Here is a 23,554-nt window from a genome sequence, read left to right on the forward strand (position 1 = left end):
TATCAAGCATGTCAATGTTTTTTTTTACTTTAGTATCTTTATTCATAATGTTGTATACCTTAATACTACTTAAATCACTGTCTGAACATTTTCAAGCTTGTTTTTTAATTTCAATATTTCCCCCAAAAAATTATCAAAATTTTTAGTGAAAGGAAAGACCAGAATAGTACAAACATAGACGATGTACACTTTTTGTTTATACCAATGTTTTACTTTATAAGAAAGTCATAGTGATGAAATACTTCATTGCAATCATGAGCATCTACAAAATGTACATTAACATAAAAACAATCAAATGTAATTGTTTGAATGAACTAGATATCATTGAGATGGGAGCCATCTCTGTGGGCCCCGCTGTGAATAATGTGCATTAAAAAATTGTATCTTTACCATAGGACATGGAGTTGTCAACTGAAACCAAAGTTTTTGACCTTGACCTTTGACCTAGGAAGTTGTACATAAATTATGACACACCCTTTGGTGTTGGTTTATTTACATGTCAAGTATAAACTTTGAAATGATAATGGTTATCTAGATATGGAGCGGACACGATCTTCACCACAGGACACGGGGTTGTCAACTGAAACCAAAGTTTTTGACCTTGACCTTTGACCTAGGAAGTTGTACATACATCATGACACAGCCTCTGGTGTTGGTTAGAATGGATGTCAAGTATAAACTTTGAAATCATAACGGTTCTCAAGATATAGAGCGGACACGATCTTCACCACAGGACACAGGGTTGTCAACTGAAACCAAAGTTTTTTTACCTTGACCTTTGACCTAGGAAGTTGTACATACATCATGACACGCCCTCTGGTGGTGGTTAATAAACATGTAAAGTATAAAGTATGAAATCATAATGGTTCTCTAGATATGGAGCGGACACAAAGTTAAAGTGTTACGGACGGACAGACTGATCACTATAGGGCAACCCTAAAAAGTGCTCATTATAATAAATATTGTTGAAATAAGATATATCGTGTACCTGGAATAGAATTGATACCACAGTCTATAACTACAGCCCCCTTTTTTATCCAATCACCTTTCACCATTTGTGGTCTGCCTATGCCTACTACTACAATATCTGCTGTCTTAACCTACAATATGTATTGAATATTTCATTAAACATAATTTGTAGATCTATTTTATCACAATAAATCAGCTCCAAAAACTATCCTTAAATAAAAGAGGTGTGAAAGTTGCAAATAAACTGACAATGCCATGGCTTAAAAAAGAAAACAGACAAAAAAATAGACAAAAACTGTTCACAAAACACAACATAGAAAACTAAAGACTAAGCAACAGGAACCCCATCAAAACTAGGGGTGATCTCCGGCGCTCATGAAGGGTAAGCAGATCCTGTTCCATATGTGGCAAAACTAACATGTTATTACAATCCCAATAATAAGTCTAATTTGGAAGGTTACATTTAATGGAGATAGGTACAGGATTGTAGTTGGAACAAAAACTGCAGATAATATTCCCCTGAAAACATTTGTTCAGAAAAGTAATACAATGTTGTTTACTATTTTCAAATCTTATTGCTTACTTTTGAAGTTTCTAATTGGATTACGTTAACTAATCAATATGTCTTACCTCACAATTTTCCAGTTATTAAGTTTGTATAACCAGTTTCAAGATGTTATGGGAGACAACCCTAGACCATTATATAGAGAGTATAAATTTCCAGAAAATTCAGGAGATTTTCCATACACTAAGTACAATGAAGTAAACCTTCTCAAAATTAAAAGTATCATATACTATGATTGAGAATAATCTAACTTACAATATCTGGTAAATTTTGTGTTTTTGAATGGCACACAGTCACAGTAGCATGATTCCATTTCAACAAATCAGCCATAGGAGATCCTACAATTTTACTTCTACCAACTACAACAGCTGTGGCACCAGCAATTGTCACTCCTACAATAATTTTTTTAAAACTCTGTTAAATTTAAACATACTAAGTGTTTTAAAGTCATTTCTAAAAATCTTGTTTATTAATTTTTTTTTTTAATCAAACACTTTTGCATATTCAACATATTTTTTTTAAATAAGACCAACAAACTTACTAATTATTAATAGCTTTGCTTTGCATGTACATTTGCTTTGTTTTCATTTAATGCCAGGAAGTTTGTACAGAATGAATCCATGAAAATTAATATATTGGTAGTTATCATATATAAGAGTTGAAAAACTTTCTAAAATTGAACAAGTTCAAAGACATCCTCATAATTACGAATTTTCAATAAAATTACCAAATTGGCATTGATTCTTAGATATGTTCATATATTAAAAATAGTTTTGATTTGAAATTTGTATATGTATATTTTTTTCCCTCTTCACTTATGCAGTTTTAGTATTAAAGTAAAATTGTAGTACTGGGATTTTCATCGCTTTGATAAGGAAGCAGGACAAGTCGCCCCACTGGCAAGACGCCCCACACCTAATCGCCCCACTTTTTCACCAACTCACCCCACTTTAAAAAAAAACGCCCCAACCTGGATCACCAACTCGCCCCACTTTTTAAAAAATCGCCCCACATGTGAAATTGGTTAAATCATGTTTAATATTACTCCTGCAAACTCGCCCCACTTAATGGAAAACGGTAATATTTAGATATAAAATTAAAATATAAAAACTCGCCCCACTTAAAAATAATTTTCGTATTATTGAAGAATAACTGTATTTTTTTAAGATTAGTTATTTGCATAACAATTGAAAAGAAACCTGTTAATTGTATCATAATGCAATATATCATAATACTTAACGGATTTCAATTAACAGCAATTTGTTATCATAGCAATTACCAGATTGATTACTTTTGTCTCTGAATAACTATGGTTTTGAAAGTAAATGGTTGATTTATATTAAAAATATTTTTAATAATTGTGGAATGTCTAATATTTGGAACCTTCATTTTGCTGACAAATGGGTATCAAAAAGTGTGGAACAAAAGCTTAAAGATCAGTTCACACAATTATGTTTGTCACAGATGGAAACCTTACCTAAATGTCTATGTTATAGAATTTTTAAAAATAATCTGAAATTTGAGAATTATCTCAACATATTGCCTAATAATTTATTATTTGTATACTGCAAATTTAGATGCGGTAGTCACCGTTTACCAATTGAGACGGGAAGATGGCGAGGCTTGTCACGAAACGACAGACTCTGTCATCTATGCAATTCAAGTGAAATCGGTGACAAATATCATTACATAATGACTTGTAAATCTTTAGATTTAGAGAGAAAGAAATCTCTACCTGAATATTGCTGTAAAAATCCAAATACATACAAATTTGATAGTTTATTTAATTCAGACAATATTATCATTTTAGAAAAATTATGTAAGTTTATAAAAACAGTACAGGTGAAAGTCAGTCCTCCAAGTTAAGTTACGTTTAGTTTTGTTCACACATGTGCATGCTTATATAATCATATATGTAATTGTAAATATATATTTTCTCTGTAACTATGACATGTAGTTTTGTGAGAATAAAGTTCATCATCATCGAATTTAGAATAATTCAACACTAACGAGCAATCAGAGAAAGGCAAATGTTTCTTTCAAGTAAATATCATAGAGAATGCCTATTCATTCATTTACCATAAGCGTGTGTCATGTTTTTGTTAGTAAAAGTAGTCAAAACAGGTTTTGTTGTTGTTGACAAATTGATTGGTAAGTTTTTGTCTATGGTTTGAAATCAAACAAAAATGAGACATTTATGGCTTGGTATTAAAATTATAAAAAGAAAAGTAACCTTTGACATGCATTTACTATGTCTACTGTGTATCCTTGTGTTGTGTGTGACGTGCTCGTGCGTCCTAGACAGGAGGCACTGCAGTGTGATTCTTGTGACCGGTGGCAGCATCGTACTTGCAGTTCTGGTAAGTCTTTATAGTAATACTTGATTTACTTTACATTGTACTGATGAGGTTACGGCTTTAGAAACTTACATAGTATTGTTTTTTTATATGATTATAAAAGATATTTATTACAAGGATTTTTATAGCGCCTATCTAATAAACTTAAAACATTATTAAATTATTACCTTTACAATGTAATGTAGAATCATCTGCATATAAATCTATTAATGAATTCTCTATATTAAGTGGTAAATCATTAATATATAAAATAAATAACAGAAGGCCCAGGGTAGAACCTTATATTTTCTTACCATTCATCTACTAATTTAGTAAGTGCAGGAGTACACAAATTTTTAGGTCTGAAACCTGACTGTAGTATTAAGAAGATCATTACTATTTAAAAATATATACAAACTATTAGCTTTCTGTCGTTCTATGATTTTTGAGACCTAAGGCAAAACTGCTATTGGTCTCTAAATAATATTTACATGCATTTACAAAAGCTTATTATATATTATTTATAAAAACATTTGTTATTTTCACATGTATGATACCATTTTTTGTTAAATACGATCGACCCAATACGATTTTCGCATGTGCCACCCTTTCAACATATCCTTAATTGACAGGACTTTGTGTATAAATCTAGATATTATCGTTTTCTTTCAAGTGGGGCGAGTTGGCAGGAGTAATATTCACGGAATAACATCTTTTTCCATAAGTGGGGCGAGTTGGCATTAATACATTCATCCTGGTTAATAATATATTAATCTAGATATTATCGTTTTCTATAAGTGGGGCGAGTTGGCAGGAGTAATGTTTACGGAATTTAAGTTATATACAACGGGATAACATCTTTTTCCATGAGTGGGGCGAGTTGGCTTTACTACATTCATCCTGGTTAATAATATGTTAATCTAGATTTTATCGTTTTCCATTCAGTGGGGCGAGTTTTCAGGAGTAATATTAACGGGATTTAACACATTTCACAAGTGGGGCGATTTTTTAAAAAGTGGGGCGAGTTGGTGATCCAGGTTGGGGCGTTTTTTTTTAAAGTGGGGCGAGTTGGTGAAAAAGTGGGGCGACTAGGAGTGGGGCGACTTGCCAGTGGGGCGACTTGTCATGGATTCTTTGATAACACACATTCAAATTTCTCATCAGAGTTTGTAAATCTCCTAAATGATTGTAGTTTTAACATGAGCGAGTCTGATTTGAGTCTCTTAGAAAATTTATCTATTTCTTAATTTAGAAGATTACTAATGTTACCCGATCTTCTGATGAGTTCCAGACATCCTTTAGGTGTACATGGTAAAATACAGCTATCTAAATCTCCTCTAGACAATTTACCAGCATTGATCTGATGTAATCTGTTAAATAAAATAAAGCATTACTTCAATATTTACTTTCACCTACTAAATTTCTTCTGATAGTTAGATTTAATAGTAGGTCCCTTAATTCACATTTTTGACAGAGTGGTTCATTAGATTTCTTTATTGGATGCTAGAAAGAAAGAAAAAATGCTGTTAAGTGACTTCAGTCAAGGTTCAATGGATCAGTTCTTCTGATATAGAAATTCTGAACTTTTCAATCTTAATTCAATCTTACCCTTTTTGATATCATACATCAGTGGATTGTTTTAACACATGCCTAGCATCATACATAATGTCTTGTTCAATAATATTCAAAATGACTGAATATTTTGAATGTTTTTTTTCGGTCTGATGTAATTTTTAAAAATATTTTGTGATATTTCATTTATTCCACATTTTTTAAAAAGGTAGATGTATGCATTACTGAAACCCTGTATTCATTTATTATTTTAAGCATTCTTATGAGAAAGGGGATTATATAATTACTTCATTTCTTACCCATCAACATCTTTCTCTGGTCTGACAGCATTAGTTACACGATGGGAATCTATTTCATTTTCACTATCTAAAGGAAGCTGAAAAATAATCACTTATTTTTATTAAAATAAACAACAACAGATTTAATCTATTCAAATAGGTGAAATCAAAATGAACAAAATCTTTATTTTTTTTTTTTAAATGTGGTTAAAATGAATAGGGAACAAGAATGTGTCCATAGTACAGGGATGCCCCACTCACACTATCATTTTCCATGTTCAGTGGACTGTGAAATTTGGGGTCAAAACTTTAAATTGGCATTTAAATTAGAAAGATCATATCATAGGGAATATGTGTATTAAGTTTCAACTTGATTGGACTTCAACTTCATCAAAAACTACCTTGACCAAAAACTTTAACCTGAACTTCACACTATCATTTTCTATGTTAAGTGGACCGTGAAATTGGGGGTCAAAACTTTAATTTGGCATTTAAATTAGAAAGATCATATCATAGGGAATATGTGTACAAAGTTTAAAGTTGATTGGACTTCAATTTCATCAAAAACTAACTTAACCAAAAACTTTAACCTAAAGCGGGAGGAGTGGAGGAATGGACAGACGAACGAAGGAACGAACGAACGGACGGACGGACAGACCAGAAAACATAATGCCCCTCTACTAACGTAGGTGGGGCATAAAAACTGTTCATGAAGCAAAATATTTTTCAATATTGTTTCAATGTCAGGACATCATAGGTAACTACATAACAGTAGACAACTTTTGAGTTCAATGCATTTCCGTTAAAAAGTTTGGTTTTAGTGAACATCATCACTTCCATTCCCATGTTGAGCTAGTGGTTGGAAAACTGTGATGCTGTATTGCAAGAATTCTTTGGCAAACTGAATTCTCATAATTGACAATCAGCACTGCTGTCAGTATGGAATTGTGATTTAGTACCTACAGAACAAACATTATGTCTAGTTTACCCTGCATAATGACGATCACGAAGACACTTGATGAACATTAATTGTGCAGGGATACAGGCGATCCCCACTTTCTGGTAAATGACATCATAAAGGCATGAATAATTGAGGACAAACTCGAAGTGATCTATTGACAAGTAAGCGTTAAACTTAGCAAACAAAAAATATTTATTTACTTCATTGTGAGTATTGAATATTGTGAATTACCTGAACAATCATTCCATGAACAGCAGGATCAGAATTCAAACCTTCAACAGCATCCAAAACCTACAAAAATCATAGCAAAATAAAAATGAGTTTTGTACGAATCCCTGGGTGCAATGTGTTGAAATGGAAGGAAACTTTTAGTTGAATGTACATTAAATTCATTATTTATTTCTTACCTATTTGAAATATTTTATTTAATACATAATAATCACGACTAATCCTTTTCTTTTCACATCTCCCCAGTTCAGCTTGATAGTATCATATTTGGAACAATAGGATTTAGACAATATGATATCACTTTCTGAATCAATACAGAAAAGAGAAAATCTTGTGTTTTAAAATTAGCTGCTATGTTAAGTAATCATGGTAATAGTTATAATGTTGGCTTTTTAAATTCAAATAAAACTTGCATACAGTATTCTTAATCTTACCTCAGACTGTGTTGATGTTCTTGGTAATTTGACATGTCTAGCAGCAACTCCTATAGCTCCAGAATTCTTGACCTTTTGACCAATATACACATTAGAATCATCTCTGTCACCCACCTACAAACATCATAATCAAATTTATGTTTCTGTTTCAGGTTAGTTTTATATATAACAATGTATTGAAACATTTTCAGAGAAATTTGCAAAATGATTTGTGAACAAAATAGAAATCTTACAACTGATCATGTCAATTATTTCTTAATTTTAAGGTAATCATACATGAACAACAGGATGAGTACTGCATGTTGAACAGGATTTGCTTACCATTATGGAGCACCAAAGATCACTGAATATTGATCATAATGTCTATTAATCAGACATAGCTTTCAGATACAACATTTTTGTTTCATCTGATTCCTGATTTTCAGGAAAGAAAAAGGTTACATAAAATCCCATGGATCCATTTGCAAAATTGTAATCCTGTTTCCATTCTCAATTTAAAGAACTATTTTTAAGGTAATCATACATGAACAACAGGATGAGTACCGCATGTTGAACAGGATTTGCTTACCATTATGGAGCACCAAAGATCACTGAATATTGATCATAATGTCTATTAATCAGACATAGCTTTCAGATACAACATTTTTGTTTCATCTAATTCCTGTTTTTCAGGAAAGAAAAAGGTTACATAAAATTCCATGGATCCATTTGCAAAATTGTAATCCCTGTTTCCATTCTCAATTTAAAGAACTACCGTATTTATTCTATTTAAAGCCTCCTTTCTAATTAACGCCCCCTACCGAAAATCGTGCGTTCAGAACTTTTGACTTCTAATAAACGCCCCCATTTTGTAGTTAAAAAAATAAAATTGAAACTTAACCAATACAATATTGCAAAGACATCGACCCGGTCACTCAGAAACATGAAACGAAAAATCAATAATGCCCATGTTTTAATCCACTCCGATAATCCAACACAGTGTGTACAAGTTCCAAAAATAGATCTGTCAGTTACACAGTACGCTGTTGAAATTATGTTCCATTGATGTGCACGCTTGTTTATTCGAAAATTTTAACAAATTATTTGATGAGGTCACATTACCGATATACGCTATTTATAGATTATGGAGACAATAAGAAACACGTGTATGTTACTATAGTCTGTTTCAACAGAATTCAGGTAAAGGTCAATGAAGTAAGGTACGAAATTCGTTTCTCTAATTGACGCCCCCTTTCGGAAATTGTCTTCGCCCCCGGGGCGTTTATTAGAATAAATACGGTATTTCTTAACCAATAATTTATTAACCAGATTATTCAGTATATCAATGCACATAATGTATATTTGAATACAGTGACAAGTAACTGACCACCAACATAAATCTTTTTTCTAATTGCTCAATTTTAGTCTTCCTATAAACTGATATTTTTACCTGAACAATGGCTAATCCGGGACAAAATCCAGGATAAGTAGTTTTTAATTGCTCTATCTCAGTCTTTAACCCCTGTCTTATTTCTCTGAAATGTAAACATGGTAAAATGAAAAAGAAAAATGGTAACCAAATGGCAAAAGGTATCGGTTTTCAAGAATAATGAAATTGTAAATAATATCTCATCAACATTCATGAGGTCTTTTTTAATCAATTACCATGATAACACCTGTTATAAGGATTCATACCAGGATATATTCCTCATTTTCCTAAGCATGAATCCTCTCATAATTGCGTAAACCCCTGAGGCTTAAATTAAAATATTGTTTGTTTGCAGTTTACCGACCAACCCTTGAAAATCCTCCCGCCTGTGAAAATGTTATTGCTTTAAATTTGAAGAAAATTTTTTTAATACTTCTAAAGACGCGATCCGGAACTTTGGGTCCTTTCCAGAAATGATTTAAAGTCTGGGTCAATTACGCATTTCAAGTTCGGTTTTTCTTAGCTTCCCGTCAAGCGTTCATGTGACCCTTTAATGATAAAGCACATGGAAATTGTTTACAGGTATCCATGAAGTCACGGAGGAGTACTTTACGCTGTCGTCTCGTGTCAATTTTAAGACAAATAACAAACAAAAAAGTTTATTGGTAAACTGTTTATACAGATTCAGGCACATGTAATGATGTGTGATACACATATCATTGACGATGATGCAGCGGATATTCATAACTGACACGATAACCATTCTGTCTCAAACAAATCGGGTACAGAATCTGTGGAGCCTGACTTTATGGAACCAATTTCAGTGGTTAGATAATTCGACAGCAGCTTGAAGTATGGCATATTTTCTACAAATCGTTGTGAAGACGACAAAGATGAAACCACTCCTCCGTGACTTAAATCTTCATGGATATCTGTAAACACGCCTGTACAGAGGAAGGGCTCATTTGAAATGTTAATGGATATAGATCATGCCAAATCAATAAGAAGCAACCCTAACTACACAAAGATGTAGAGAAAATGAATGGTTAGCTTGAAAAATAAATATACTCTCTCTATATTAAATTTATCTTCGATTGCAATGAGTATGCTCCTTTAGGATAAGGGGGGCTGCCCCACTCATTGCAATTAACTCTTTCTTACAATATTAAATATACCCAAACTGTGTGGCCTGTGTGAATTCAATTAAAACATGTCCTTAGGAGCTATGCTGCCAATTTTTTTTATGCATTAAAAACATTTCAGTACAGACCATTTACTTTAAATGGGGTGCTATGGATTTCACCCCAAACTTTAGATTTCTTTGGTTTTCATTAAAGCCTGGCAAAAATATAACCTTATCACATATAATTAAATATTGTTAGAAATATGAAAACAGTCGAATGTCTTGATACTTTTTTTTCAAGTTGCCTTTTTTTCAATTTAGGAAGATTTAATGGTTATTTTTTTTATTTTTTTTTATTAAAAATACACTCTTTAATACATTGTCTTATAAATCTTTAATATCTACATTTTTCTGATGAAAATACTCTACTCATGAAAACATTCTAGTCAAGAAGCATACATGTCTGAATATATTTCTTTAAAACAGTTCTAGTCATAATGACATTCCTTGTTTATAAGTGTTCCAGTATTTAATAATTATACCATATTTTATGTCATAAATTGGATAATGACACTATGTTCAAGTTTCAGTTTTGGTTAAAAAGTTTTTTATCTGAAAATGCCTGTTCATTTGATGTTGGTTTTCAGCATGTCCAGTGTTTGTTGTTTTAAAATGTTTTTTTTTCTTCACAAGAAACTTGGTTTAGTGTAACTGCTTGTTTAAACTGTATTTTGGCTGATAAAATAAAATATTTTTCCTACCTACCGACCCTTCAGTCTGAAGGTACAGTCGGAAAACTGCAAACAAACATATTTTTAAGGTTGGCCTGAGGGTTTACGCAGTATATATTGGACGATGTCCGTAGTCTTTCGGAACACCGGATGTTATTCGGAATACATCTGTTCTTGCCATGGCCACCTTGCATATACATGCGCAATAGCTTATTAATTGACCTGTTGAATAAGCATTAGCATCTTAAAGTTGCAATAGAGATATGTTACATAAGATGCATAATTTATTATGACGCAAGCTATACTTTAATTATCATTTGATACTTCCTTGCTGCTAATATTTGCTTTCAATATATGCGTAGTTATTTTAATTAGAGTCAAACGTTGAAACCATCTGTGTTTATATATGAGATAAGATTTCATGTAAGCAATACGATTTATATTCGAAATGAGATTTGTTAACTAAAATCTATAAAAGAAGTATTACTATCATTTGATTTAAGATTATGAGTCTAGAGAATATGTACATGATGTACAAAGCAGGCTATTTTTTTTATACTGAAATTAAAAGGAAGACTTTCTTGCACTTTCTTGAAATTTTACGTCTAGGATAGACCAAAGACGTGAATACATATCCTAAAATATGTGCCTCGAATAGGTGTAAAAAACGAGGATTTTTCAAAAAAAAAATATAGTTGATTGAAAATAACGTTAAAATTAATTAGGAAAGTATATTTAAGAAATTATTCCCTCATGTTATGCTCTATGCTCATTTTAACATGGGTAGGCATTATATTTGTCGATATTTTACACTGAGCGTAAGCGAGGTGCAAAATGTGGTCAAATATAATGCCTAACCATGTTAAATTGCGCATAAAGCATGACATGAAGGAAATATTTCGATTCTAATAGGGAAAATACAGTATTTTTATAGGTCAAAGCGTACGAAAATACCGTAAAAATGTTTGGCTGCAAACATTTCAGTTCTGTAAGGGTGTTCCCGTTTCCTCCTCGATGAGTCTGTACATTACATTTGATATTTGATAAGTTTAAAAACTACGAGCAGGGTAAATATATGTTGTTTGATAAAAATATACAATAAAACTTTAAAGCTTATGTTAGCTCCTTAAATGTATATTTTTTGAAGGATTACGATGGAAATAACGTTTATATATAAGTTCGTGCGCATGTGTCAAAGATATTTTGTGCTCATTAGCTAGAACACGGCTTTATTTACAAAGCGTAATAAGAACGTCATATTAGAATTCCGTTTTTATTTTCATTTAAATTGCAAATTTAAAGTTATTTTCTTTGTTTAAATAATACAACATTATTTACTTTTTATTAAATCAAGGAAGTCATAAAACCTCTGGATCCATTTTGTCATTAAAATGTGACCGATAAGTAGATATTCAATATGAAGAAAAAAATACTAACACTGAAATCTAAATCTAAAATATATTTAAAAAAAAAAATACATTTGACCATGGAGATGTAAGAAAAAATACTTCAAGCAATGAAACAACGAATCAAGTTAATTTGTGCATATTACGACTGACAACCTTAAAATTAACCTTGCATGCAATTTTAGCAGACTTAACATGGTCAGCGATAAGATATCAAATATAAAAAAAAGGAGATCTGGTATGATGTCAATGATACAAATATCTACAAGAAATTAAAATAACACAGAAAAAACAACAATGAACAAAGCACATACCGCATAGTCGGCTATAAAAGGTCCCGACAATGACAATTGTAAATCAATCAGTCAAACAGAAAATTAACAAAGTCCGTATACGTAACTTAGTTGCTCGCCAGAGGGTGCTAAGCAAGCGTTAAACGTGCGTTGCATAAGTTTGAAGTAAGTCGAAATGCAAAGGTAAACGCTTGGTGAACGCTTTTACTCTAGGAAATTTTATTGGAGCATAAAAATTTTCAGCTCAAAAGTGTGTCAAGCCTATACTTGTACGCTACACGCACATTATATACACGCTACAAGAGCGTTTAATACGCTACATTTAAGTTTGAGACACGTTAAGGGCACATTGTATACGCTTCAAAATCGTGTGACTTTAACTAAAATAAACACTAAATAACGTCCCAGACACTTCTAAAGCATGGCTTATCGTTACAGATACAACCGGGACAAGTCTCAAATACGTTCAATAGACTTTTTGCCTTCGTAGCGTACATTCCATCTACGTTAGACAAACGCCAGACATAGTATTCTCGTTGTGCACACGTTACAGATATGATTGACAGGTTGAATGCATCCAAAATTACTAGCGTATTGGTAGCGAGTATGATTTTTTTTACCACGGCCGACGTCGGAGCTATACGTTATGTTGATGTGTAAAGCCGGTATTACATAAGCAATGATAAGGTAAACAATCAATGTCAGTTTCTAATTCTTATGTACAACACAAGTACTATAAAACAATACATTTTTATTAAACAATTATCTTACATATAATGCCAAACAAGCATTTGGGTTTACGATTGCATTTCTTTTTTTAAAGAAAGCAACTTGCTGTTACATTAATAAAACTTCTCTATTTCTTTACAGTGAAAGACTAGATTATAACCAAAGAAAATAGCTCCCACTTCAAATACTCTTTAAAGTCATGATAGTATCACAACTTCACAACTTTTTTTTTTAATTGTCATATTTTGATGGTCAAAATCATTCTTTTTTATACAGCAGTGTGGCTAGAAAATCACTGATATCAGTATTAACTATTGGTGTGCTTAAGTGATTTGAAATCAAATATTTTATAAATATAATAGTCTGTAAAATTAATATAAAATTATTTACAAAAAACATTATAGAATAGCATGAATAGTGAAATAGGGCAAAAAGTGAATTCAAAGATGCAGCAATGTAATCACAAACAAAAGAAACTTCAAAGAGGATCCTGAATTACTTATGTAGCAAACATATGTCAAACCTAAATTTATTATTATCTTTTCCAACCCCAAATTATATATTGAAGAAAGAAATTCGTTTTTTTTCAAATACATGTGTACATCTTTTGTGTAATCAAAGCTATTATTCTTTATAGTTGAGGTATTAATATTATTTATTTCCAAAAATAACAGTAACGATGGCGTCCCAGAAAAAAATTAAAATAACCTTGCAAGACGTCATATTTATTTGGACTAGGCGCGGCCGTGACCTGTCAAAATTATCTCTTGAAAAGCATCTGTAGAAAATGATCTTGCAAACTAACTACGACGTGACAACCCTAAATATTGATTCACAACAACATAATTTTATACTTTAAACGCTTTCTTACTCTGAGACATCTTTTCCACTTAATATTTGTGCCATTTTGCACTCTATATATTTTCCAATTTTGCACGTGGGTCATGGGTCAACAAATCAAAAGTATAATAAATTGAAAGACCGATGCGGACGAAGTTTTATTTCCGGGTATGGTTATTTCAACAAAACTTGAATCAAATTTGCTTGGACTAGAAGACCTAGAATAAAGAATGAGATAATAATAACCATAAAAAAAATCAACAACAACAAAAAATTCTATGAAAAGCCGATAGTGATAAAAGATAGCCAGTTAGCACACAGGTGCTTGGGGACAGGACACTGGCAATTTTTCCCAATTAAGTTTTTTTTTAATGCTCTATTTATCTCGATTACCAACGTGTTTCTCTGTGTTTGACTGGCCGCGATAAATATACTAGAAATAACATTAGATTCCTCTTCACTATCACTATTGCTTGTTTATATGGAAAATATTTGTAATATCATATTCGACAATAACAGTAGTAAAATTATACAACTTGTGAAATATCATTAACAGTATTTATTTTACTGTACTGGATGCGCATTCACGTCAATAAATGATCCTTCGGTGATGCATGCTCGAGACCGGCAAACAGAATCGAGAAAATCCAAAACCCACTTGAATATCTAATAAAACCAAAATGACATAAAGCTGAAGAAAGGCAGACAAGGAATCGTAGATTTGCGTGAGGGAGATCTGAGACTACTATAACACAGTGTTATAGTAGTCTCAGGGGAGATATATCTTTTTTTTAACTCAAAATAATTTTCAAAATAATATATAACAACAAATCTGTGCTGACATGAATTATCATTGATATAGTCATATTTATAAATTACCTGTTTACAAAACTTTTGAATTTTTGAGATACTATAAGGCTTTTCTACCTCAGGAGTAGATTACCTTAGGTGTATTTGGCAAAACTTTTAGGAATTTTGGTCCTCAATGCACTAGCTTCAACTTCGTACTTCATTTGGCCTTTCTTACTTTTTTTGATTCGAGCGTCACTGATGAGTCTTTTGTAGACGAAACGCGCGTCTGGCGTTAAGACAAAATTTAATCCTGGTATCTATGATGAGTTTATTTACAACCACTTGGTCGATGCCACTGCTGGTGGAGTTTTAATTCCCAGAGGGTATCACCATGCAGCTCAGTAGTCCGCACTTCTGTGCTGACATAAATTATCATTGATATGGTCATATTTATAAATAAACTGTTTACAAAACTTTTGAATTTTTGAAATACTAAGGCTTTTCTACCTCAGGAATAGATTACCTTAGGTGTATTTGGCAAACTTTTAAGAATTTTGGTCCTCAATGCACTTTAACTTCGTACTTCATTTGGCCTTTCTAACTTTTTGGATTCGAGCGTCACTGATGAGTCTTTTGCAGACGAAACGCGCGTTAGGCATAGAGACAAAATTTAATCCTGGTATCTATGATGAGTTTACTTTCAAAATATGTCTCTGTTTCAATCTAACAATGTCCTTATTTACATGGCAGTACTTCGTTTTACATAGACTGGCGATAGCCTCGGGGACTAAATATACCTTGTAAATCGGTACATTACGTTTCCGCGCATTACCATTACATTTATAATCATTTATATTTTTTTATTCTTTTTATTTATATTACCTTTTTTCCAGAGTTGTCCTGTATGATAAATGCGCGCAAACGTAAAATATTTTAATCCCCAAATACGCGCAAACGTAATGCGCCCATGTAAATATATAATTTAAATAAGAAGATGGGATATGACAGGGGCGGATCCAGCCATTTAAAAAAGGGGGGTTCCTAACCCAGGACAAAGGGGGGGGGGGGGGTTCCAATTACATGTCCCCATTCAAATGCATTGATCGACCAAAAAAAGGGGGGTTCCAACCCCCGGAACCCCCCCCCCCCCCCCTCTGGATCCGCGCCTGTATGATTGCAAATGAGACAATTCTCTACCAGAGACCAAATGGCATAGAAGTTAACAGCTATTATAGATCACCGAACGGCATTTAACAAATAGCAAAGCCCATACCGCACAGTCAGCTCAGTATAAAAAGGCCCCAATATAATATAAAATGATTTTAAAATCATTATACTGGCAAACTTAAATCGAATCGAATTTGCATGCAAGTAAAAGTATATAGTAATGGCTACTAGCTAGGCTGTTGATAGCCCAAGGGACTATAACAGCCCACCAGCTAAAGTATCGACCCAGTGGTAGTATTAACATTAACGGTACAATTATTACTGCAGTAGATACGGAAAATGCCATTTCGACAACTATTATACTGTCTATTCAATGACAACCATCGAGGACACCACGGTGAAAAAACCAAAAAGGGCCTGAAGGAAAGACCAATCCGGACATGGAATCGAAGTTTTGCACGAGGGACTCATGATATATTTCTTTTAAGATTAACATTCAAACTTTAAAAATTTCAACCAAGAATAGTATTCGTTTAAAGACCATTAACGAAGTGCTGGGTACATGCCTTGTGCTACTCATCTGGACAAGAAAGCCACCAGCTGAGATATCGACTTAATTATTTTTATATTAGGAGTACCAATTTTACTATGTACATCAGATGCGCATTTTGACAATTAATGTCGCTTCAGTGATGTTCCTGGTCACGATAGTTAACAATTAAAAACCAAATACAAACGTTGAAGAAATTCTGAAACCAAAACGAACTGTCGAAAGAAAGCTAGATCCGAACAATGAATGGTAGCTTAATTTGCACGAGGGATGTATTTTTAAATTTAAACAAATTTTCAAATGTTCACATGAGTAAATTGCAGACAGTAAAGTGTCCGTATTTTAATGGCATTTGCGAAGTCCTGACTAATGAGCTGGTGATACTCGCCGGGACTATACACCCTCCAGCAGACATATCGACCCAGTGATAGTAGTTCCATTAGCGCAACAATTTTGCCATGTTAACTGAAACAGATGCACCTTTAGACTATCGACAACAGAACATTAAGTTACACCAAATAGGAACCTAGGAAACAGCTTTTCATGAGGTAGTTCTTACATTCCTTTATTTCAACGGCAAACGATGAAACTCCGTTTTTGCATTCCACTACTGCAGAGCTGGATACTAGGATGTTGGTATCATTGGCGACTTAGAGTTTACTAGCAGAGATATCTTCCCAGTGGTAACAAAAACATTAACAGTACCAATTTTACGGAACCAGGTGCGTATTTCGCTGCTTTTTATGCTCGAGGCCAAAATGTTTTAAAATATATCTGTGTCGTTACGTCGAAAGTATCAATTTGGAATCTGGACGAGAGAGTGCGCTGTTTTGAAGCTCTCAACTGACTCGGCGCTTACTATATCTTCTTCATGTAGGTTCCAAAGAATCAGTTTTGATGAAGAATGAGTTCTTAAATTGCTCAGATTTGCAGTTTGTTGTTTCAATTGCCTTTGAGTTTTTCTTAACAGAGTTGTTTACTATCTTAGTGCTTTTAAAGTCTACATAGCATGTCGGCTTGATGATTCTTTTGGTTTTGCTTTTTACCAAAAAAATTCGCCAGGTTTGATAGATTGGACCAATCCCTCAAACACTTTGTACAGAAATAAAAGTCATTGGCTTTTTCTTCTGGACTGCAGGTTTTCTAGTTCCAGTACTGTTAGCATTTTAGTGATCGATTCTTCTTCTCTTGATTTATAATCCCCTATGATGAATCGTGCTGCTCTTCTTTGGATCCTTTCTAATTGGTTGATGCTGTTTGTTGTATATGAGTCCCATTCAATTGTCCCATATTCCATCGTAGATCTTAACATTGAGATGTATGCTGTTTTCTTGCAGTCTTAGAAATCCCAGTGTCGAATGGCTTTATTGGCTACATTTGAATGTGGGTGGTCCATTTTAGACCTCCTGATATCTGTAGCCTCAAGTATGGATCGTTTTTGGACTTGTTGGAGTATGTGTCCGACGATCTTTATATATTTTTTGGCTTTTGTTCTTAATGCTCAGGATGTTACATTTTTTTGCGTTAAAGCGCATACCACAGTCTTTGGCCCATATGTCTAGGCTTACCAGATCTTAATGTAATAGAGTGTGGTCATGTTGTGTTTTATATTTCTGTATAGCAGACAATTATCAGCAAATAGTCAAACGGTTGATTTTACTGCATCTGGCAGGTCTTTGATATAATAGAGGAAGTCCTGAGTCCCCTGTAGCTTCTTCAGATTCCTCTCCATGATCAATGACAACCTTCATATTTTTTTGAGTGAGAAACATTTCAAGCCATTTATTCAGTGGTCTTCTCACACCATATTTATCTAGTTGGTGAAATAGTTTGATGTGTGTTACGGTTTCAAATGCGTTTGAAAAGTCCTGGATAGCAACACCAACTTGGTTACAAGCATCGTGTGATTTCATGTAGTCGTGCAGTGTGACTAGTAGCTCAGTAAATACTCGGATCTGAATCCACGGTTGAGTGATGTTAGTACACAGTGCTTGTCTAGGTGGTTTAGCATGTGTTTACAGATGATGTTTTCTAGTATTTTACACGGCACCATCTTCGCTAGCCAAGGGCAACGATCCACTCCCGTTCTCTCCACGGGAGTGGATCGTAACCCTTGGCTAGCAAAGATGACACGGCACAGATGTTACCGATACTGGTTTGTAACTTTCTGGTGCCTGTTTGTATATATTGTTTTCTATAAACATTGAAAAGCTGATACAACCAAGAAGGAATAAAATATAGGAAAATCTAGATTCTGAACCAGAGCTTTGCATGCAGATGTGTCAGCTAATGTCAATCAAATACTACCTGTATTTTCATGTCAATAACGAAGTACTGCATGCCACGGTAACTTGGCTAGTGATGTTCGCAAATATTATAAGGCCACCTGCAGAAGTATCGACAATGATGGTAGTTGTACTGCACCAGATGCGAATTCGACAAATAATTTCTCTTCAATAATGCTCGAGGCAAAGACATTTTAAATTCAAAACCTTATACAAAAGTTGAAGAGCCGATAAAACCACGAAGGACATCAAATATAAAAAATAAAGGCAATAGTAGTATACGGATGTTCAAAATTCATAAATCGATTGAGAGAAAACAAATTTGGGTTTATATTAACTAAAACCGAGGAAAACATGTCAACTATAAGAAGAAAACAACCGAAACAACAGAACACTTAAGTGCAACAAAAACAAACGAATATGCAACATACATAGACACGAACTATTAGTGAAAGACAAGTGAATTAGTCAAAAATCGTTATTTCAGGTTTTTTGCAGTTTCTACCAATCTATTGTAGTTTTCAAGATAATGGGTACCAGGTGCTCCGCAGGGCGCAGCTTTATACGACCGCAGAGGTCGAACCCTGAACAGTTGGGGCAAGTATGGACAAAACATTCAAGCGTGATACAGCTCTGAATTTGGATTGTGATCAAATTTTTGACATTACATGGGTTTTTTTTTACACAAAACAAATGTCAAGATTTTACAAATCAATTAAAGATTTCTTCTTCAAACTTTTTAAATCTAAAATTAAATAGTTGACACAGCATAGGTTTCTGACAAAGAATGAATGTGGTCTAATGAACTTAAAAGGTTTTTTTGCCTTTGAGCAATTCACTATGCTGTTGAATATTAATCCTCTCAAAAAAATGTTTGAAGAAATTTTGTTTTTATTTATGAAATCTGAAATGAGAAAAATTTAAACCCCCCCTTTTTTTTCACATCCCCGTTTCCCTTTTTCCAAAACTGATATCAATTCAAATTTCTAATAGAGTTTGCAACAATAACTACTCTTTTAAATATATCATAAAATATTAAAATGTAAAATAAAGTGCTTGTTATCATTGAATGGTAAAGATTGGTTGGTAGTAAAAGTGAATATACATTGTTTATTGTATAAAACAATAAAAAAATTCCAATGAAGTTATTTACATAAAGTTATTGGCAAATAAAAATAGAAAATGACATCATAGTCATGTCTGGCAAATGTCCAACATACATTATCTAAAAACATTTTAGATAAGATAAGGAAAAAAAGCTTCATCAGCAACATTTTATATTGGCAAATTTCCAATGAAGTTATTTACATAAAGTTATTGGCAAATAAAAATAGAAAATGACATCATAGTCATGTCTGGCAAATGTCCAACATACATTATCTAAAAACATTTTAGATAAGATAAGGAAAAAAAGCTTCATCAGCAACATTTTATATTTGCAAATTTCCAATGTAGTTATTTACATAAAGTTATTGGCAAATAAAAATAGAAAATGACATCATAGTCATGTCTGGCAAATTTCCAACATATATTATCAACTACTATTCTATACAAAGAAAGATAACTCCAATTGAAAATTAATTGCTATTGCACAATATTGTGCAATTAGATATTTCTTGCTATTGTGCAATACTGTGCAATTGAAAATTTCTTGCTATTGCACAATACTTGATATGGAATCCTGATTTGGACCAACTTGAAAACTGGGCCCATAATCAAAAATCAAAGTACATATTTAGATAAAGCATATCAAATAAGCCCAAGAATTTAATTTTTGTTAAAATCAAAAATTTTGGACCCTTTGAACCTTAATGTAGACCAATTTGAAAACTGGACCAAAAATTAAGAATCTACATACACAGTTAGATTTGGCATATCAAAGAACCCATTTATTCAATTTTTGATGAAATCAAACAAAGTTTAATTTTGGACCCCCATTTGGACCAACTTGAAAACTAGGCCAATAATTAAAAATCTAAGTACATTTTTAAATTCAGCATATCAAAGAACCCCAAGGATTCAATTTTTGTTAAAATCAAACTAAGAATTTTGGACCCTTTGGACCTTAATGTAGACCAATTTCAAAACAGGACCAAAAATTAAGAATCTACATACATAGTTAGATTCTGCATTTCAAAGAACCCCAATTATTCAATTTTTAATGAAATCAAACAAAGTTCAATTTTGGACCCTTTGGGCCCCTTATTCCTAAACTGTTAGGACCAAAACTCCCAAAATCAAACCCAACCTTCTTTTTATGGTCATAAACCTTGTGTTTAAATTTCATAGATTTCTATTTACTTATACTAAAGTTATGGTGCAAAAACCAAAAATAATGCTTATTTGGGCCCCTTTTTGGCCCCTAATTCATAAACTGTTGTGACCTCAACTCCAACAATCAATCCCAACCTTCCTTTTGTGGTCATAAACCGTGTGTTAAAATTTCATTGATTTCTATTTACTTATACTAAAGTTATTGTGCGAAAACCAAGAATAATGCTTATTTGGGCCCTTTTTTGGCCCTTAATTCCTAAACTGTTGGAACCAAAACTCCCAAAATCAATCCCAACCTCCCTTTTGTGGTCATAAACCTCTTGTCAAAATTTCATAGATTTCTATTCACTTAAACTAAAGTTATAGTGCAAAAACCAAGAAAATGCTTATTTGGGCCCTTTTTGGCCCCTAATGCCTAAAATGCTGGGACCAAAACTCCCAAAATCAATCCCAACCTTCCTTTTGTGGTCATAAACCTTGTGTTAAAATTTCATTGATTTCTATTCACTTTTACTAAAGTTAGGGTGCGAAAACTAAAAGTATACGGACGACGACGACGCAGACGACGACGCCAACGTGATAGCAATATACGACCAAAAAATTAAAATTTTTGCGGTCGTATAAAAACCAAAAAATTAGTGAACAATAGCCATTTTTGGGTTATTACTCCATACTCAAATGGTTTCTATCATATTGACATTTTTGTAGATCTTGTAAAGCTGATCATATTAGAACAATGTCTACCTATCTAAAATATCAGATATAATAGACAAAACCATGAATATTCGTCAAAAACATTCAACACTTAAGCCCAATAAAGAAGTCACTGGTGTACTGTAAACAGGAAGAAGATAGATCATGACAATTTGTGCATTCTTACAAATTTTAAAATACTAGATTTTCAAACAATAGTTCACATCACCTTTAGTTTAAGGATGTACATCTCTGAGGAGCCAAAAAATTCAAGATATTAAACTTTCTTTCTAAACCTGATTTTTGGGTTTATAAGACTGTAAAAGAATAATTGGTGAAGAAAAAATCATATGGTGGTGCACTTCTTTTATAGCTACGGCCATTTGGAAGTAAAAAAATACGCCAGACGCACGTTTCATTAATTTTTATAATTTTTTTAATTTTGGCTACAAAGACTGACTTGATTGGTAATAACATTTGAAAAATTGATTACTCAAAAACTACTCAGAGGGTCACTGGTTAGTCTTGTTTGAACGAAATGCGCGTCTGGCGTATTAAATTTTAAACCTGGCACCTTTTGTTAGCTATTATTCTTGTGTTTCTCTGTCCTATATGTTATCCCATTTATTTGTATTGTCATATCGTATAATGTTGTCATTTTAATATTATATTTAACATTGTCATAAAAGTGGGAGGTTTCGCATGCCACAAAACCAGGTTCAACCCACCATTTGTTTTTATTAAAATGTCCTGTACCAAGTCAGGTCAATGGCAATTGTTATATTATAGTTCGTTTCTCTGTGTGTTACATTTTAATGTTGTGTTTCTGTTGTGTCGTAGTTCTTCTCTTATATTGGATGTGTTTCCCTCAGTTTTAGTTTGTAACCTGGATTTGTTTTTTCTCAATAGATTTATGAATTTTGAACAGCGGTATACTGCTATTGCCTTTATCTATCATATTTTGATGCTTTTTTGTGTCAAATTTACCATGCCGTCAATTTTGTAAATTTGTTATTTTTCTCTGTTTTAAGAACAAAAAGCATATTTTTTCAATTTCTTTGTTATGAATGATCGAAAAAATACATATCTAAGAAATTTGAAAAGAAAAAAGGGATATGGAATGTACATGTTTATGGTTAAATTATTTCTTGTATCCCTCACCGATTTTCTCAAAATTTTGGCTAAAAAGACCAACTTGATAGGTAATAAAATTTGAAAAATTGATTACTCAAAAACTACTTATTGTAAAAACACATTTTTTTCACAGAGTTATGTTTGATTATAACATTTTTTAAATTCATTGAAATATTCCACTTGTATCACATATTTTGGAAATAATTCCAGAACAAGATTTCAACGAGGCTGAAACATCGGAAGAATACATCCTTAAATTAATCAAAAGTTTAATAAAAGATCTTTGAAAAAGTAAACTACAGTCCACAACAGACACCAATTGATGGCAAATGCTTACTTGGCCTCTAAGGCAAGGTTGTGCTTAAAATTCATACTATTGATGTTTTGTTGATGCTATTTTACACCTCTTTCAGCAACCTTACCTATATAATTGTTGATATTTCTGTTGGTGAAGAAAGCTGAGCGCCAAGAGAGAACAATGACTGCATGAAAACGGACAATCCTTGTCCATTAAAATCAGACTTAAATGCACCACACCACGAGCAGATTACATTCTATGACTAAGGCAGGTTTAATAGTTGGTTTATACTGAAATATCAGTGAAAGTTATTTGAACCTTAGCCATGTGCAGGTGGTTAACCCTATCAAGTTGAATAAGTATTTATCATACATTTCTTATCAATTGTCAGGAATTAAAAAAAGATACTATATATTCAAATAATTCCTTGTTTGATGTCTTTTTCTTAACTTACATCAGAATTGCTAAACACCAAAAGTTTTGACAGC

General features: G+C 32.8%; 1 protein-coding gene across 1 annotated transcript in view; it reads right to left on the bottom strand.

The window, feature by feature from the left end:
• LOC143068255 (C-1-tetrahydrofolate synthase, cytoplasmic-like) overlaps nt 1–13,998 on the bottom strand; it is a 30,619-nt gene extending 16,621 nt beyond the window's left edge. Inside the window, exons 1-8 of the mRNA XM_076242171.1 lie at nt 13,905–13,998; nt 8,773–8,857; nt 7,344–7,457; nt 6,913–6,972; nt 5,742–5,818; nt 5,140–5,240; nt 1,790–1,926; nt 989–1,100 (exon numbers count right to left, since the gene is read on the bottom strand). Of these exons, the coding sequence (XP_076098286.1) occupies nt 989–1,100; nt 1,790–1,926; nt 5,140–5,240; nt 5,742–5,818; nt 6,913–6,972; nt 7,344–7,457; nt 8,773–8,857; nt 13,905–13,939 (721 nt within the window). The 5' untranslated portion in view covers nt 13,940–13,998. The remainder of the gene's footprint in view (nt 1–988; nt 1,101–1,789; nt 1,927–5,139; nt 5,241–5,741; nt 5,819–6,912; nt 6,973–7,343; nt 7,458–8,772; nt 8,858–13,904) is intronic.
• Nucleotides 13,999–23,554: the final 9,556 nt, after the last annotated feature.

The sequence above is a fragment of the Mytilus galloprovincialis genome, chromosome 3 (genome assembly GCF_965363235.1).
Source record: "Mytilus galloprovincialis chromosome 3, xbMytGall1.hap1.1, whole genome shotgun sequence".
NCBI classification, from domain to species: domain Eukaryota; kingdom Metazoa; phylum Mollusca; class Bivalvia; order Mytilida; family Mytilidae; genus Mytilus; species Mytilus galloprovincialis.